The sequence below is a fragment of the Idiotropiscis lumnitzeri genome, chromosome 10 (assembly GCF_059441095.1).
Source record: "Idiotropiscis lumnitzeri isolate Australia: NSW breed Sydney's pygmy pipehorse chromosome 10, RoL_Ilum_1.0, whole genome shotgun sequence".
In the NCBI taxonomy this organism is placed as follows: domain Eukaryota; kingdom Metazoa; phylum Chordata; class Actinopteri; order Syngnathiformes; family Syngnathidae; genus Idiotropiscis; species Idiotropiscis lumnitzeri.
The window spans coordinates 8,622,754-8,641,748 of record NC_142400.1 but is presented as its reverse complement, the minus strand read 5'-3'; the positions used below and the strand labels follow the sequence as shown (position 1 = coordinate 8,641,748).

Sequence of the window (18,995 nt, the reverse complement as noted above, 5' to 3'; positions counted from 1 at the left end):
ATATTAATATTTTCATTTAAACGTATGCTGTAGTTATGACATTTTGATTGGTTGGATTAGTGGTTGTTAGATGACAGGCCACTCTATCCGATTTATGAAATACTCAACTATAGTTGTTAGTACTTTACTTTCGTTTAGTCTGGCGAACGTTTCGCGATCTTGAACGAACACTGACGCAAACGGAATATTCGCTGCCTTCACTAACATTCGCAAATATTCGCCGCTTAGCTCGATAGGGGCATTTCGTATCAGACAAAAAAACAAAACACTAGTCTGCGGTATTTAATTATTTTCTAATCTGAAAAATCACATATTGTGTCTGTTATCTTTAGATAAATTGGTCAATTCGCAACATTATGCGCAAAGCTACGGGAACACCATGTTTTGATAGCGTGTCCATATTATGGAAGTTAATAAGAAGTTGACTATTTTATGCGCAGAGATTTTTGGGGTTCTAGTTGTTCCAAGTTATCAAACGCGGTGTTCTATATAAATGTCAGTAAAGAACTTTAGTACATTTCAGAGTTTCCTTTTTTTTTCCGTTTATTTATTTTAACTTTTTCTTAAGGATTTTAACTACTTTTACAAATGTCCGCCGGTTTCTTATGATGGCGGACAGATGGGTGACATAGATGGATAGAGAGATGGATGAATGGATGTATATGTTGTGCCCAACTAGGGCGATTTACCGTTAAAGAAAGAAAGGGAGTGATACATATTTCTGGGCTCAAAGGGAATGTTTGTTGTAAATGAAAGGGCTGAAAGAAAGCAGCTGACTCCTACATGTGGTGAAAGCTCATTTTTGTTGTGATTGTGGAGAGTAAAGGCACAGGACTCACCTTTGTATCCTGGTATTGACCACATCTCCTCCAACAGACGGGCAGACAGAGAGAGAGCGAGAGTACGTCTCGCCAGCATTCCCATAATACATTTCATTTATGAATTTGAAATATTTTGGTGTATGCCCTTTTTTTACCATAAGAGTTTTCAAGAATTGTTCTGCTTCATCAACTAGCACTATATATTCGTATTTTCAACTGCATACTATTTTACCGTGTGCTATTTTAAGTTGAACGTACAATGTATTATGGTTCAAATGTCAATATTACCGAAAGATTCACATCCCTGTTTCATGTATAAAGTCCAGGCATTCATTTGATGCCTAAACGATACATACAAAGATTCAGTTCAAATAGAAGTCAATAAAAACAGTTCATTCACACACAGACTTGGGACAAACAAAGTTCTATCTTCCACCTAATTGATTAGATTGTAAGGTGTTGAATTGATTCAAGGCCAGGGGAGTCCTGTAAAAACAGTATTTTAAAAAATCCAGTAAATGTTCACCTTGGCTCTCAACCAGTTTATGGATGTCATTAAACGTGCTATTTCCCGGCTGTTCCTCTTCATGCTTACAATTTCAATTATTTTCTTTTGTTCTGGCAGAATAGATTTCAGTAAGACGATTTTAAAAAATGGCAGCAATGTGTCCTAGTAGTCACATCTGCCTCATAGTTCTGAGGTTTGGGGTTTGAATTTCAGCTCTAGCCGCAGTTAGCTTGGACAAGCCCCACAAATGTACGGATTGATTAGAAATGACGGTCGTATCAATAAGTGTTGTGATTTTTCGTCCTTCAGAGTGTTGTCCACTTGATATACAAATCGGGAGAACCAGATGAACTTGATGACCTCCTCAGTGGTAAGATTGCACGTGGTCACTAAATTAGTCATTGATTTTAAATGTTACCACAATAACCTCCTTTAGGTCACCTTCCCAAGTTGCCCTTTCCCAATCCGCCATTTCCTGGCTCAAGACTTGTTCACAGGAGAAAGAAAAGACAGGTATGAACAAACTCTTTTAGCTAATTACTCAGTGTCCCACTTATGTTGTTTTTGTTCACAAAACTAAAAGGAGAACCGTTTCCTCGCACTCAGCAGCCCTTCTCATTCCTCCTCTTCCCCTCCATGAAATATTTACATTGTGCGTCATCGTCGTCATCATTTCGCAGACGCCCTGAGAGCTGCTCTTATCTGTTTCTTTTCCAGGAGGAGAACAAACTTTATGTTGCCAAGTCAAGTTTTATCGCTAGTGACTTGACATGGTGTTTGACATTTTGTTCATTTACTAAACGTGTGAATTCTTTCCAGGCTGCACACATGTCACGAAGTGTGGAAGATGAGCTCAAATACATCGAGTTGATGGTGATCAATGATCATTTATTGGTAAGTCATACGTGGATGCTTGCTTGGGTTCTGATTTTGCTTCACTTTTGATTTTCATGCCCGCGCAAGCAAACATCACTGTTGAGTGACAACATATGTGATGGAAAGACTGACGCCGGCCTTTTTATGATAATGGCTTATTTCAAAATTGTTATAATTTCATGACAATTTCCCCCAAGGGAAATAATCGAAAGCGGATTCATTTGAGGCTCACACTGTCACTATTATTAAACATTATTAACTCAACATATAATGTTCTAATTAACATTCTAACATCTTTCACAGTCAAACAAGCAGAGTTTAAAAAAAATAAAATGATGTAATCACCCTTTGAAGATGCCTGTGGAACAATAATGAGAGGCAACTGGAAGGCGTCTGCATAGCGATACTGTCACCTAGTGGCATTTATTTTATTGCTGGAATTAGAGTTATATTAATAATAATAATCATCATCATAAAACCATGATTATTAATATTAATGTCAATAAATAATAATAATTATTATTATTGATAATAATAATAATTATTATTATTATTAATAATAATAATAATAATAATAATTATTATTATTAATAATAATAATAATAATTATTATTATTATTATTATTATTATTGGTAATTGTATTTACATTGTAATCTGTTTGGTCATATTGCACTGTGCAGCCAAACATTTTCCCATATAGTAGTCAGTTTCATTTTTGGTGTTATGGTCATCATCACACTTAATTTACGTGACAAACACAATAAAAGCCAAAGAGATTGCATACTGAGAGTTAGCGTTGACCTTTGACCTCAGCATATTTTTCCAGATAATTTTGTTGATTTTATGTTAATGATGTCACGGTAATGTGTCTTATTTATGCACAGATTCAGTTTTTCATCCGGACAGTACAAGGTGTAACTACGCTCTAATGTAACTTTGAAAAGTAGAGCTGAACGGTTTTGAAAAATTTTTTTTTTTTTGCGATTTAATATCCGATCATTTTTTTACTGTCTATTTTTTAACAAACACAAGCCATGCATTTGTCTGAATTACAATAAACAATAAATTTGCCGTACATCAATGTTTTATTCTTAAAGGTTAGGTTTATGCAACAATAAAGTCAAATGATCCATAAATTAATTTAAAAGTCGTTTTTTTTAATCTACTTCAATTAGAATTGTTATTAACTTATTAAACAGCCTGACTTGCAGTCTTTTAAGCAGTCACTCCGACAACTTGACAAAGTTCTCCCAAACAAGTGTGACGTTAACATAAACGTCATGCATGCAAAAAGTCACGTCATGCATTAAGGTTCAGATATTTTTTGAATGCATTTGCACAAGATGATGTTTTCCACTCATGTGTTTTTTGTCGTTGTCCTTTTCCAGTACAAGAAGCATCGCCTTTCCGTTGGCCACACCAATAACTATGCTAAGTCAGTGGTCAATATGGCTGACATGGTAAGAATTGTATCGATCCTCCTCTCGGAAAGCTCGCCACGAGCGCTCTTGGAGCTTGCATCACACTGATTTCTCATTTCAACAAACCCACTGACTCCGGTGTAAACAGACATTAACCAGCCTCTCATGAGTCCTCCACTCCAGGAGGCTGCCGTAGCGTGAATGTCACTTTTGGATCATTCATTTGTATGCTTCGCTATGGAAATGCGACCAGCCGCTGGGTCACGGCTTGTAAGCCGATCGCCTCGTGAAACTCAGGCGGAAAAGGTCGAGCTTTTTTGTCTCGCCCTTGAAAAAAGATCGTAGGAAGCAGATCGTCTTTGGAAAGTTCCCATTGATTTCTGTGTGAGAGTTGAATTTCTTTCCACAGTTTTTGCAGTCATAAAACTGCAGCAATGAGCCTACAGACGCTGGGCCTTACTGCCCACGCAAGCATTTGAACTGGCCTGCAATGCAGTTGTTCAAAACAAAGGAAAGCTCAGCTGAACTCTGAGAAAAAAAAATATCGTCATGCATCATCACATTTTGTCCCTTGGAGGACTTTATAAAACTGTATGATCCCAAATTGGGGAAAAAAAAATCCCCACTTCCCTTCTAAATCTTCATTCCAAAAGATGCACTCTCATTTTTTTAGAATCATCTCCTTTGATATGCCCAGATTTTCAGAGAACAGCTCAATACCCGCATCGTGCTTGTCGCCATGGAAACATGGTCCACTGATAACAAATTCAACATTGACGACGATCCCATGGTGACCCTGAAGGAGTTCATGAAGTACCGCAAAGATTTCATCAAGGAGCGATGCGACTCCGTTCACCTCTTCTCGTGAGTTTCGAGATGATTATCAGATAGATTTTTTTTATTTATTTATTTTTTTAACATGGCAAAACATGCACTGTTAGACAAAGCTTTTTATGGTGCTCCAAATATGGAAGCAATAGATTAACAAACACAAATTCTGAACAAATTTACTCCACAGCAATAAATTTGAAATAAATCTCAAATCTGAATGCGCAGCACTTAACCAGTGCTGATTTTTTTCGTGACTTTCACTGTTTTTATTCAATGTTTCTATTATCAGAGGGAACCGTTTTCACAGCAGCTGGGGCGGCGCTTCCTACATGGGAGGAGTTTGCTCCCTCAGCAAAGGTGGAGGTGTCAATGAGGTAACCTTTGTAATGAGAGCATCTGAATGCGATGTTCATTTCTCTGAGGTCTGTCGTGGATTTGTGACAAATCCAATATTTTTCACCGTTGCTGTCTCCGTTTATCAGTACGGAAAAACAGACGAGATGGCCATAACCCTGGCTCAGTCCCTTGGACAGAACATCGGCATCTTTTCTGATAAGAAGAGAATCCTCAATGGTACATTTAAATCATATTATCACTTTGGTCATTTTAATGATTGAACGAACAAGTGACTTTATTCACAAAAGTTACTGCTTTTCATTGTGCGTGTGCTTTTCTACAGGAGAGTGCAAATGTGATGATCGTTGGTCAGGCTGCATCATGGATGATGTTGGGTAAGCAATAATTCATAAAGGCACTGAAAGTAAAAAAATAAAAATAAAAAAAAATATATATACATATGCTGCAATGAGAGAATCCGCCACTAGGTGTCAGCCCATGACTATTCAATTTGCTACTGTACTTGACGCCACTTTGGTGTTTAGTGTTCTTTCGTGAAATTATTGCAAACAAAATACGTCATTCTGTGTGTCATTGTGATTCTGTGTTGTCCGTTAATGTCAATAAACACTTCTTGCGCTTCCCCTCTATCCCAAATGGGACAGCAGGTGAGCAGAAGCCTGGCTAGAACATTTGCTTATGCTGAATGGTTGTCAACCATCACAACCAAACGTCTCAGTTTGTTCAAATCATGTCAACAAATACAGTCTGATGTGCCTTTAGTCTTTACCGACTGTATTTGGCATCATCTTATTGAACAATAATTCATCTATGTCGAGTGGACACTTCATTAGGGGTACCGAATCTTGTGAGATGCAATATAAATTTTCAGCCTACAAAACATGAGAGTTGTGAATGATGCTGTCACAAAGGTATTCATTCATCAATATTCGTATTAATGTGTCCGAATACCTCTCTAGCAGTGTCAATCACAACTGATCAGATTGTGTTTGTCAGGCCAGGATTTATGACATTTGTGCTGGATCTCATTAGCTTTCGTGGGTGTACCTAATGTTGTGACCTGACTGTATATGTCTTCTCCTACGGCTAAAGTCGATGGCCAGTAAGCTGAGCTTTAATTTGTTTTCTGTATTTCCTCAAATAGTGGCTGTCCCTATAATAGACACCGTGCCGCGATTAGTCACTGAGCACTCTATAATATTGTACTTTGGGAGAACATTACACATATTACTACAGTAATGACATGATTACATTTGTCAAAAATGAAATAATTTTGCTTCATTTTGGATGTTATGCTGATCCTTCTGGTGTGCTCACCTTGACCACCTGGATGTGGTGTAATGTTGACATACAGATATACATGGAGACAGCTCCTTAGTAGCGCTAGTTATAGTTGATTTTCTTTGCAAAGCATAAAGAAGCTAAGCCTGTGAATATTGTTATATTGTCTGTGTATGTGTGTTGCAGCACCATTTGTGTTCCGATATCTGTCGGTCCTTGGCTTAGTGCCGGCACACCGCACAGATAGTTACTGAGGAAAAAAGATATTTTTGCCAGCAAATCAATGCAAAAAAAAAAATAAAAATCAGCCAAACGACAGCTTGTATCAAAATAAATAAATAATTAATTAAATAAATAGAATCAAGTCACGCGGATCTCAAGGCACCACTAAATACCAACCATATTGTTTTAATATCACTCATCTGAATTTCTCCTCACCGTTTCAGCCACTATCTGTGGAAATACTGTACTCTCGGTAGCTTCACATTGGCCTTTTCATCCCTTTTCCATTTCTTGTCTCGTCCACGTGTTGTCGATTGATACTGTCTGCAATGTCAGTCTCATCACTAATGACTCAACTGGTAACTCTGACACGCTCCCGCCCCCTTCGATTGGGTTCCCATCTAACACATCCACTTCAGTCCACCTGCTAGATGCCATCATGTGAAGAGGTCACATGACAGAGCACTCTGTCATCTGTCTTCTGCTCTCTCTCAAATCAACTCAGTGGTATTTCAGACACTTCAATGTATTCAGTGAGCGAGCGCGGCCATGTCCATTGACGCCAGCTTCTTTTTACTCCACAGCGCCTGCATGTCTGAACAGCCTAACTCCTCTCAGTGTTCTGTTTTCACAGGTTTATCTACTGCGTGTGCGTGTGTGTGTGTGTGTGTGGGAGCGAGGGAGGGAGAGTGAGTTGAAATTGAGTCACAAGGGAATTTCATGGATTTATTTGCTGAAACAAAAAAAATATTCAACTTGAATCCTTCATACTCAACCCTCTTGAACGCTTTTCAAATCCTTGTTGCGATCGGAGGAAGTAACGCACAATATTATAGTGCGCTTACCACAACCACAAAAAGACACGAAACATGAATAATCTTACAATCACGGTTCAAATTACAATCTCCTACATCCATTAACGTTCATTACGCTCGCAAGCTAAGGCACGCCTCATCAAATCAATTGAAGATTATACTTTCTATTTCTATAATTATCTCTACATATGAGTCGTAGAAAGGATCTCCTCTCGGCTGTGAGTATTTCTCTGACAAAAGATGACATTTATGGTATGGGCTTGTTTATGCTGTGGTTGTGCTGAACAGCTTCTACCTGCCCAAGACGTTCTCCGACTGCAACGTGGAAGAATACTACAACTTCCTAAACAGTGGCGGAGGAACCTGTCTGTTCAACAAGCCCCTCAAAGTATGTCTTCTACGCATTTACAAAATCGGATATGTAGAGTAAAATCCTAGTTGCAAATGTTTCAACTTTTTGAAATGATTCTTTTGTTTGTTCTTCAGCTGCTGGACCCTCCTAAATGCGGGAATGGCTTTGTGGAGACAGGAGAGGAGTGTGACTGTGGCAGCCCAACGGTGAGTTGCTGTCAGCACAAATGGGCAACTTCAATTAATCAAGGGGACGCTGAAAGTGTGGTCACGCGAGCCCCGCCAGTTGCCCATCGCTGCTCTACATGGTTAACTTTGCGATCATTAGTCATTTTGTGATGCCCTAATTAGCTCGCGGCAACATCACACAGTGTCCGACTCGTAGGTAGTCTCAACAGGCACGATTCATGATCAAAGTTTTCCAATAGAATTGTCTGATGACACGTTATAAAAAGCCAATGTTACATGAAATGAACCATTTGAATGAATAAGTAATCCAAAACGCGGCTCTCTTCTAACAGGAATGTGCAAGAGAGGGTGAGAACTGCTGTAAAAAGTGCACCCTGACTCAAGGCTCGAAATGCAGCAACGGACTCTGCTGCAATAACTGCCAGGTTGGAAAAAAAAAAAAGCCACTCCCAAACCTTTCTTTCTGAGGTAGCCCACGTTACATCATGATGATGTCATTCTTATACTCCCACAGATGGAATTCATGGGGGTCGTGTGCCGAGATGCAGTGAATGACTGTGACATTCCCGAAAACTGCACAGGAAACTCCAGCCTGGTGAGCAACAAGCCACTCAGGGTTTAAGCCAAGCTGCTCAACGGACGAACCGGTCTTTATGAGGTGTGTCTTGTCTTTACAGTGTCCACCGAATGTGCACAAGATGGATGGCTACACGTGCGAAAAAGACCAGGTGAGACGGTCCTATCACATCTTTTTTGAACCAAGGTTGTTATAGTTAACAGAAAGTAACTAAAATGCAATTCAACTGAAATGAAAACACTTTAGCTCAAGAACTAAAATTAAATGTTGTCTTTGCTTTGTAGGGGCGCTGCTTTAACGGGAGATGCAAAACTAAAGATAAACAGTGCAAGTACATTTGGGGAGAGAGTAAGTCTGATGCAGTATTCTTGTTTTGGTTCTGTCAATATTTCTGTGTTAGCTGTGTTGTCTTTCACATACCACACAAATAACACACAATTTTTCTCTCCGTTCACAAGCAATCATTTGTTAATTTACTTACACATATAATCAGAGGGGTGGTGGCCATTGGGGATTTCGGGAGTTTCCCAAATGGCTGGTGCATTTCTGAGCCGGTCCATCGATGAATATTCCCGGGCCGAATTATTGATCTCTGTACATCCCTGCCCGTAATATCGAAATATGTGTGTGCAGAATGTAAGAATACCCAAATAATGAAAAACAACAATGTCCAACACACACAAATGTAAAATCACCTGCATGCTTGGTACACGAGTCAATCTGTGACTTTGTAATGTGGTTCAACATCCAGAGGCCACGGCGGCTGATAAATTCTGTTACGAGAAGCTCAACATTGAGGGCACCGAGAAGGGCAACTGTGGGCGGGACAAGGACACGTGGATCCAGTGTAACAAGCAGTAAGTTTTCTGCGTGTGTGACGACTCTTACCTGCGCATTTCCGCGGCACTTATTTGCATCTCCGTGTTTCAGGGATGTTCATTGTGGTTACCTGCTGTGCTCCAACATCTCACCTGCTCCGCGACTGGGAGAACTACAGGGAGGCCTGACCTCGTTCTCAGTGGCGAGACACAGCGCGTCTCTCGACTGCAGGTATGTAGTCGCTGCTAACGACGGTCAGAACACAAAATCAGGCTTAGCCGCCAAATTGACTGTGTTGAACGTGTGTCAGTGGTGCTCATGTGCTGATCGATGGAGACACCGACCTGGGTTATGTGGAGGACGGTACGGCCTGCGGGACAGACCGCATCTGTTTCAACCACAAATGTCTCCCCATCCAGCAGTTCAACTTCAGCGTCTGCCCTGGGACCACTGACAAAAGCGCCTGCTCAGGACACGGGGTACAAAGCGCCCACACATGCAGACATTATGAACTATTCACAGTGGCGGTTTCCCCCACTGAATCCACCTCTTTATTTTATTGTATTGTATCATTTAATCGCATTACAACAGAATGGATTAATATTTATGCGTGTAAAAACATGACAAGAACAAGAACAAGAAAACTTAATGCGAATAGAATTGAATAGCATTGGTGTCGTAGTGTTCGAACTCTTTCAGTTTCAGCAAAGCATGTTTGAACACAAATGGTGGAGCAGCACATGTAGACAGACAATATAACAACACTCACAGTATGTATTATATTTTTCCTCTGTGAAGAACTACAAATATTGTTGCAGCTAACAGAGGAAGGGCCGGTTTTATGTGACACTGCCGAGGAGGTCACGGCGCACACACCAGAAGTAGCTGCAACCCAAAAATAACGTGACAAAAACAGTTAAAGTTTTTGTTTTGATAATATTTTATAGTTATAGAGCAGGAGTGGGCAAACCTTTTGATTGGCGGGCCACAATGGGTTCTAAAATTTGACAGAGGGGCCGGAACAGCAGGAGATGGATGGAGTGTTTTGGTAACCTCACCTCATCCATCGAAAAAAAAAAAAAACATTTAATTTTAAATGAAAGTGAACAAAAGCATTACAACAATATATATGTCTTTGACACACCACATTATTTAGAAAGTATAACATTAACAAGGTTTATTCTTTTTTTTTTTTTCAAGTTGGGCGGGCCGGATTAAAACGTCTAATGGGCCGCATGTGGCCCCCAGGCCGTAGTTTGCCCACCTCTGTTATATATGTCTTTGACACACCACATTATTTAGAAAGTATAACATTAACAAGGTTTATTCATTTATTTTTTTTCAAGTTGGGCGGGCCGAATTAAAACGTCTAATGGGGCCGCATGTGGCCCCCAGGCCGTAGTTTACCCAACCCTGTTATAGAGCAATAATTAAAAAAAATTAAAAAAACAACATAAAAGTTTTGGTTTGAATTGGGGCGAAGGCTTAAAACTGATTCAAGGTATTTCCACTCATTTGTGTGGGCAAACATGATTTGAGAGTTAGTTGTTTTTGAGGCTGAAATCTGATCGGAGAAAAAAAAACAAATTCCAACATTCACATACAAATGCCTGACTCGTGACTTCATTCGGATACAGGTGTGCAGCAATGAGCTGAAGTGTGTGTGTCACCTGGGCTGGGCCGGAGACGACTGTAACTCCACGTCGCCTCTCAGCTATCTTGTGGTGGGACCCACTGCCTCTGTTTCAGGTAGCGCTCCTCCTTCACGTATTCACCACTTTCTTCCTCTCATCCACATTTGACTTTTATTTACTCGCTCTCAAACCAAACACATCATTTCTAATATGTTGCTCTGCTTGACTATTTCATGCTTTTGTTAATTGTCCATCGCCATTCATTCTTTATGTTTTTTTTTTGTTTTGTTTTGTTTGTTCACATTCTTTGTTAACAGGCTGATGTCTTTGACGGAGTGACTTGAGGTTAGATTTGAGTTCCTTTTTTTTGCTTGTAATTTCCTGATTCTTCCTCCTCCTGCCATCCTCAATTGAAATTTATTGATACGAGATGTTTTCGGTGAAGCGGAACCCCACAGCTCCCTTAAGAATCGAATGAACGAGAAGATAGCAGTGATCAAACCCAATGTCCCTCTTTTGCTCCGCTGACTCTCTCCTTTGCCAAGTGTTTTTGTGGTTTTGTTGTGATCCTCAAATTGCTCGAAAGTGCAAAGACAATAACACGTGTGTGTGTGTGTGTGTGTGTGTGCCTGTCCTTGTGCGTCAGGCATCACCAGTACCAACATCATCATCAGTGCCATCGTTGGCTCCATCCTCTTCCTCGCCCTCATACTGGCTGTGACTGCCTGGTGCTACAAGTGAGTGACGACGCCACACAAGACTCTTCAGCCACATTATTAGGAACACCTGCACAATCCTATGGCATCCAAATAGAATAGAAAGCCGTGTTAAAAAAAAATATGTCCTTTACAAATGTAATAATGTGAAGATTTGAAAGACACATTTTTGTTTTGTTTATAATAAAAAAAAATACAACTGCACTCCCAAAGTGTTGTATGAACACCACTAATAGTAGGTGGCTCCCTCTAAGTGTTACACCTAAGAATCTCAGTCTAAGTCCCGTTCAGTTGTATTTAACTTTTGAGTTAAAAGCATTTGCATTCAAACTCTGAGAGCTTTTTTAAATGTATTTTTGTGTGCAATACATTTTAAATGACTAATTAAGTCCAGTTTTTTCCTATATTTAAGCACCAGGTATAATTTTTACAATAGTATTCAAAATATTATCTCTCAGGCTCGTATTTTTTTTTCCATAATCACTTAGCTATGTTACCGTATTTACATGTAAGTCATGATGGTGGTCCTTGGTGTAAAATGTTTGAGAACCACTGCATTTTGTGCATCTAATGAGTATATGTGCACAGTTCTTTGTGTTGCACGGCAATTGGGAAGACAGTATTGGGCTTTGAGCTATGATAATAATAAACATGGCCCTCATGGGGATACGATGTTCAGATGATGGATGGACATGATGCAACAAATTTGGCAGCAGTTGTGTTCCAGTGCTGAGTAATGGTCCGCCTCTTCACAGGAGCTATAAGCAGAGATGCTATGTGGAGTCAGAGGTTCACCGAAGATTCTGCCGGTTTGTTCACGCCACAATATTTTACATTTCTGATATTCATCATGTGCTGTGCATGCATGTTTAAAGCGTTCATTTCTGGAGTTAGGCTGGTTAATAATATGAGATTGTGATTGCAACTCATCAGTTTTAGTTCTATCATGAAAATAGCGGTGCCAAATCAGCAGCGCTGATTAGCAAGGTTATAGTTAAGGAAGAATAACCAAATTGCTCAAATTAAAATTCATAAAACATGAATGTTAATGAAAGAAAAGAAAAATTAGCGCTTTAGGAAATGTAGATTATTTTATTTACCACATTACTTGGCGACTTGTTTTTAGGTTGCACTGGTCAAATATTTCATATATAGAAGAAAAAAAATAAAGATAAATAAATAAATAAAAATTAAATTAAAACTTTTTAAAATCTAAATTGATGCGTAAAAAATGAAAAATAATTACAATGAAAAATCACCTTCTTTCTCCATTAAAAATGAGTGGTAGCTATAATCATTAAATATATACATTTTTCACACATGGACATTAAATTGTTTCCGTGATACTTTATTCATCCCGTGAGGGAAATGTAGTTGTCCCAACAGCAATATTCACACATGAACAGCGCTATGTTACTAAAATAGAAACAACCAACAAAATAATACTGGTAGCTTTGTTTAAAATGATACTCAATTTTTTTTTCAACAAACAAAATAAATAAACCTTTATTTGCTTACAGTGATGCATGCATAACAAGTAAGGATACATATTTTGTGCGATTATTTTTGCAAGTAAAATTTGATTTATTTTTTTTACAAGATTTGAATTTGTTGCAGCAATACCACTCGGCTCAGTGATCAATAACTTGTCTTTCCCCAGCTAGAAAACATCAAACTTTCCCTAACGCAGATTGGGAAGGAAACAATAAATATTCAGTAGCATCATGTATGTATACGTATGTACAGAATTTGTGTCTGTTGTATGCGCAGACAAATGCCGCCAGGCGACTATGTCACAAAACCGAGCGATGCCGATTCCTTCTACAGCGACATGCCGCCCGGCGTGAGCACAAACTCGGGCTGCAGCTCCAAGAAGAGGTCAGCGTGTCTGTCGCACCTTCAGATATGCGCCTTGTCCTTCACTCCTTCCATCCCATCCATTACACAGAACATCTCACTGTTTGGCTTCAGGTGTGCCATCTCGCCATCCTTCATTCATTCACTCACGACCATGTGTACAGTGTCTGCGTGCGTGCGTGTGTTTGTGTGTGTGTTTAAACGGAACCATCAACGCCTTCGTCGGGTGGCAGGTCAGTCACTCTACAGCATGTATCACATGTCTTTGTATCATCATGCTTTAGAAATGTCGGCTCGTCTATTTTTTTTTTTCTTTTTAGGATCTTATCATTCATCACTAAACTTTCTCACACACACGACCACCCCTTACCTTGCAGAACAGCAACGTGATGTGTTTTTATATATCCTATTCAGTATTATTTTCCATTGCACTCTCTTATTTATCTAATTTATATATTTATCTGAATTATTGTTGTATTGCACTGGAGAGGGGAGCTCTCTAATCTCGTTGCACACTTGAGTACAATGACAATAAAGGGATTTCTGATTCTGATTCCAGTGATCTTGTCAATTACGATGTTATAATGTATCAGTCTGACACAAATTACATCTCTGAAAGCTACACAGTTTGTGCAAATGATATCCTATCATATAATGACATCCCAATGTGTGTGGTGTAGATCTAATGGCCTGTCCCACTCGTGGAGCGAGAGAATCCCAGACGCCAAGCACATCTCTGACATTTGTGAAAACGGCCGACCAAGGAGCAACTCGTGGCAAGGTAACAAGCCAAAATATGTATCACAAGGTCATCTCTGCCGTACACTTTATGACCTTTTCCTTTTTCTTTCAACAGGAAACATGAGCGGCCATCGCAAGAAACTGAAAGGAAAGAAGTTCCGTGCTCGCTCAAACTCCACCGAGTAAGTTCCCCGTGCTGGACGGTGGTGAGCTCACTGATGTAGGGAGGACCCAAAAAAAAAAAAAAAAAATCTCCTGATGGGTTGAATCAGGGGTTGGCAAAGTATGACTGCGGCACAGCAAGCATTTACACGACAAACTCTGGAAACAGTTGTTGCATTCGTTCTTACGCCTTAACCCTAAACCTAACCCTAGCTTTTTATTTCCATGAAGGTGTACCTAGTCAAATGTCTTCTGAGCGTACTTGTTCTTAGGTCTTACTATTTACGGTATGCCTGCAAATGCATCGTGGCAACAACCGTATGCGGGCTGATTTTGGCATCACAAGGAGTTTGCAAGCATGCCACTGACATTGGAATGATGTAATGACAGAGCCAAAGCCTTGGAATGCACAATGCAGGATGGTGTGTGTGTGCGTGATTATGCGTGATTATTATTTTTCCCCCATAAAATTCACCCACTGTCCAATTGCATCGTGCTGTCTGTTCAGGATGTCTCTGCTCTGCTCTCTGAAAAGATCTCCTCTTCCTCTCCCCCTCCCATCACTCGCTCCTTTTCATTCTTTCCTTTGCTCTCCTCTCCGTGTTTGTGTCTGTTACCCCCTCCCCTCCCACAGGTATTTAACCCCTCACGACAAAACAGACTATTATGATGTAACTAGATGGGTAGAAGATGTGAATAAAAACACTCAAGGACCGTACCTTAGGTATTATCTCAGACTGTGTCCTGCTTGTCTAGAACCCCTCGTCTTCCTCCTCCTTCCCGTCACTTCCTTTGCTTTCTTTTGTGGCTTGGCCGAGCTAATTGAAATAAATACATAAAAAGGAGTAGCTGCTAAGCATAAAATATATCAAATTGATTTTTTTTTTTTTGGTCTGGCTCTTTGTCACTTTTTTTTTTATGTTGATTCCAAATGTCTGTTTGTGTAATATGATTGTTAGTGTACATTTTCTTGTGAGTCTTCTTGCGTCTGCATGTTAATCGATGTGACGTCAAGTGTGTGGCCGTCACTGCGCGCCCCCTTTGACCAACGGCAGGTCGCCACTCTGAACGCTGTGCCCACCACCACATTGTTTCCATAACAACGGAGGAGAGATGGGTGAAGGCGGTGGGCGTTTTTTTTTGCGTAAAATATTTCTTAATAGACGCAAAGTGTCCTTGAAGTTCATGAGATAGCATCCGATTCTTCCCGAAATGAACAACATTGGTCATTCTTCAAATTATTTTTTTAATACTTTCTTGATGGTTCACAAACCACTACTGAAAGTGAAAATAAATGGTTTGGAAATTTGAGACCACATACAAAAAAATCTTTCACTTCACAGTCTTCAACAAAAAATATATTTGGAAATTTGAAGTTGAATTATTTTACAATATAGGAATTTTCAAATATGTTTTACCAAAAAAGGAAAAAAAATTAGTTAAAGCACTGGATATTTTTTTTTGTTAATATATTAATATAAGTTATATATTTTTCTTTTTTCCTAAATTCCTCTTTAAGTGTTTGAATTTATGCAAATTTGGGTTTTAAAAGAAGTGAATGAATTTCGGAATTCCTCAGAGCTCATGGAAATTGAAAGAATACGCATTAAAACACGTTCCGATACTGGAAAACCTCTCAGACAAATAGGTGGTGTTCTCGTGAAATTGTCAAGCATTTTACTGCACGTTAACATTTTAAGTGTTAAAGTGTACTCGTAATAACATCGTCTCTCTCCTCCAACATGCTGACGTGTTTTCAGGCTCAGGTTCATTGTGGCTCCTTGCCTTGTCTGTCAAACTTGTGTGTCTCCCCGCTCTTTTCCTAGCACTGCCCTCGTGTACTCTGTCCTCACATTCAATTTCACGCTTTAGGGATGATGTTGCGATGAACAAAAAAAAAAACTGTAAAGCCTGATGTGAGGGAACACGAGTGCAGACACACTGCTGGGAACTGGCTTGCTCTGAACTGTACTAAGGTTGCCCGTACCAAAGGATGATGATTTGGTGTGCGTGCGCTTCGGCTGATGAAAAATAACAGCAACCTTTTGACATTTTTTTTTTTTTATTCCTAACGCTACTGTGGTTTTTGATTTTGTAATGGATGTCATTCTTCATTTCCCGTGCAGGACCCTTTCCCCTGCCAAGTCTCCAACTTCCTCTACAGGATCCATCGCATCCAGCAGGAGATACCCTTACCCCATGCCACCTCTGCCTGACGACCAGCGGAAAGCAAACAGGCAAAGCGCGAGGGTCAGTTGAATTGTTTGTCTTTTTTCCTCGATTTTGAACCATACGGCTAATACAGCGATGCAGCTTTTCTGTGGATTTTTCTTTCACCACTAGGGGGCGCTCTATAGTTCAGAAAATACGCTAAATAAATCCCAATTTTCTTTTGGGAGGGGGGGGTCTGTTCTGTTTTAATTGTCAAAGCATTCACAGTCCAAAATCGTTCTGTATATGCAGTAAACTAATTTTTTTTCAACATATAAAACTGCAGCTTATGGCCTGGTGCGACTTCTATATATATTTTTTTTAATTATTTTTTTTTTTAATAGTTGCTGCAGCTTATTTACAGGTGCGTTTTATAGTTTGGAAAATACGGTATTATGACAATGAGGCGGTGGTGAAACATTTATGTAGTCTCACAGTCACGGTTACTGTAACAATATTGCGGGTGACAAAAATGATGCAGCTGTTGTATGACATTTGTACGCCCCAACAAACTACAGCCACCGCAATAAATAAAATCAAAGCTTTATAAACGATATTTTTGATTCATTTAAAGACAGAAATTACTGTATTGATTTTTGGTGTCTAAAGAGGAAAAGTGTGACAAACACCATAGATAAGAAAACACGATCTTACTATGAATGATCATTTCCATACAAAAAAAATGCTAACATGCACACTTAAGCCCAACAACTCATTTAAGATATGTGACATTTTTCTTCTCTTGTTCTCTGTACAGTTGTGGGAGACGTCAATATAAAAGCCGAGGAAAACGTTTTTGTCATGAGGTGGAAACCCAAACGCACACAACAACAATGAAACAAAAATAGACTCCGAACGTAGACTGGGGATAAGCGACAAGCATCTCATCAGTCAAGACGCCCGGATAAACCCTGAACGGCGCAGACCTGGACCTCAGAACCACTCTCTCCACCGTCACAGAAAAAAACAACAACAACAACCTTGAGCCATTCTTTCCCAACGCTTTCCCGGGTGGTCCTCACGTCTGTGCTGCATCAGTGGAACTCGTGGAGCAATTGTGGCGACAAACACTGAATGCATGAAGCAGCTCCAAAAGGACCCTTTTGGACACAACGCATGCGAGGGGGCACAGTTTCACATCTCTCTCTCTCTCTCTCTCTTTCCATTATAACAAACAATATTGCATCATCTCTCCTAAAAATGGAGGACGAACACACACCCTCGTCCTCCTCGCTGTGTGTTGTGTACATATGTAAAGCAAACTGCGCTTTTTTTTTTTTGTTTTGTTTTTTTAGAAGTGACACATGACAATTAAAGCTTCAGTCTCCTTTCACAACAGAATGTTCAAATTTTGATCATCTTCGGAGTGTGGGGGGGAGACATTTAGAAAGTGGTTCTCAAATTTTGGGTTCCAGACGTTTTGAAACAGACGTTAAACATACTGCAATATGTACCTCGTAATGGCATAGCAATGAAAAACGTGTTCCTTTGGAGGGAAAAATGTTACAATAACAAATGGATTTAGTTTAGAGAGAAAAGTTGGAAACTTAGGATCTGCATATGCATCTTTCCCAGAATAAAGATGTCGTAGGAGGTGGTGATCTTAAAAGAATCAAGTTGTATTTTTCCAAGATAAAGTCTTAAGTGAATTACCAAAATGCAATTCCATTCTGGAAAACAGATATTTTCTAAAAAAAAACAACAAAAAGATTGGACTATGTTCTGGAATAAATACAGCTTTTATCTTTTAAAAAAAAATGCCTTTCGTTTTGATAAAGCCTTTTTCTGAGATTTTAATTGCCCCCCCCCTCCAAAAAAAATTGGTTCGTTTATTTTATTGGTCCGTAAAATTATATTTGCACATGAAAAATAAAATAAAAAAAATTGCCATACTCATATATTGTGAATCATGCAGACCCGCAGTTTGAGAACCACTAATTTAGACCCCTTCTGTGCCATTGCGCCATGCGTTTGGTGTACCACTCACACATCGCGTTATATCCTTTAAGTCCACCCCTTCTGAGACCTTCCTCCTCTTTCACAATTAGAGAAGAATAGAGGCACATTGATGTGAGTATAAAGCGGGGTACACACGCGTCCAATTTTAACGATGGAACCCATTTTTGTGCTACTTTTTCATGACGTATACACTGAGTGACAAATCTGTAGTGCTGACGGCTGTCTGACATGACTAAGCTCATCCAATTCATCAACGCTGAGTAAAAATCCAGCCAATGATGATGAAGTTGGATCATGCAGGAAGCTGGGAAACCTAAGTCAGAGAGAGGAGTAATAAATGCCAGAATGTGGTCACCACAATGGTAAAATGTGTTATAACACGTTTTAACATGTTAACCAATTCCTAAAATGTGAGCGTTAGAAGCGGTCCAGACAACCATACGAGACTTCTCCCCGATGTGAGTTGTAATACCAAGACTGACCTGTCAGAGGCACTATGGAGCCAAATACGAAAAGAAAGATTAGTCATAGAAGAAGAAATAGAGCAAGCTCGGTGAACTGTTAGCTTTTGTAGTAATTACATATGGGTACAACAGCGAACAAGTCGTGTTGTTTTTTTTTTTAATGGCTAACTTTTTATTTAACA

The 18,995-nt window shown here is 39.5% G+C and overlaps 1 protein-coding gene across 3 annotated transcripts in view; it reads left to right on the top strand.

Moving 5' to 3' along the window:
* The window catches only part of adam22 (ADAM metallopeptidase domain 22), a 48,586-nt gene extending 30,649 nt beyond the window's left edge, over window positions 1-17,937 (top strand). The window contains exons 7-32 of one of the 3 annotated variants that reach the window (XM_088307800.1): window positions 1,639-1,699; window positions 1,766-1,842; window positions 2,149-2,223; window positions 3,595-3,666; window positions 4,325-4,491; window positions 4,748-4,832; window positions 4,941-5,031; window positions 5,138-5,189; window positions 7,422-7,521; window positions 7,620-7,691; window positions 8,006-8,098; window positions 8,188-8,268; window positions 8,351-8,401; window positions 8,535-8,598; window positions 9,002-9,107; window positions 9,181-9,300; window positions 9,380-9,548; window positions 10,707-10,818; window positions 11,350-11,440; window positions 12,175-12,228; window positions 13,190-13,390; window positions 13,957-14,057; window positions 14,133-14,199; window positions 14,814-14,903; window positions 16,306-16,429; window positions 17,148-17,937. In XM_088307800.1, the coding sequence (XP_088163926.1) occupies window positions 1,639-1,699; window positions 1,766-1,842; window positions 2,149-2,223; window positions 3,595-3,666; window positions 4,325-4,491; window positions 4,748-4,832; window positions 4,941-5,031; window positions 5,138-5,189; window positions 7,422-7,521; window positions 7,620-7,691; window positions 8,006-8,098; window positions 8,188-8,268; window positions 8,351-8,401; window positions 8,535-8,598; window positions 9,002-9,107; window positions 9,181-9,300; window positions 9,380-9,548; window positions 10,707-10,818; window positions 11,350-11,440; window positions 12,175-12,228; window positions 13,190-13,390; window positions 13,957-14,057; window positions 14,133-14,199; window positions 14,814-14,903; window positions 16,306-16,429; window positions 17,148-17,168 (2,397 nt within the window). In that variant the 3' untranslated portion in view covers window positions 17,169-17,937. The remainder of the gene's footprint in view (window positions 1-1,638; window positions 1,700-1,765; window positions 1,843-2,148; window positions 2,224-3,594; window positions 3,667-4,324; window positions 4,492-4,747; window positions 4,833-4,940; window positions 5,032-5,137; window positions 5,190-7,421; window positions 7,522-7,619; window positions 7,692-8,005; window positions 8,099-8,187; window positions 8,269-8,350; window positions 8,402-8,534; window positions 8,599-9,001; window positions 9,108-9,180; window positions 9,301-9,379; window positions 9,549-10,706; window positions 10,819-11,349; window positions 11,441-12,174; window positions 12,229-13,189; window positions 13,391-13,956; window positions 14,058-14,132; window positions 14,200-14,813; window positions 14,904-16,305; window positions 16,430-17,147) is intronic. The other 2 variants (XM_088307799.1, XM_088307798.1) reach the window with 2 other exon arrangements.
* The last annotated feature ends 1,058 nt before the right edge of the window (window positions 17,938-18,995 follow it).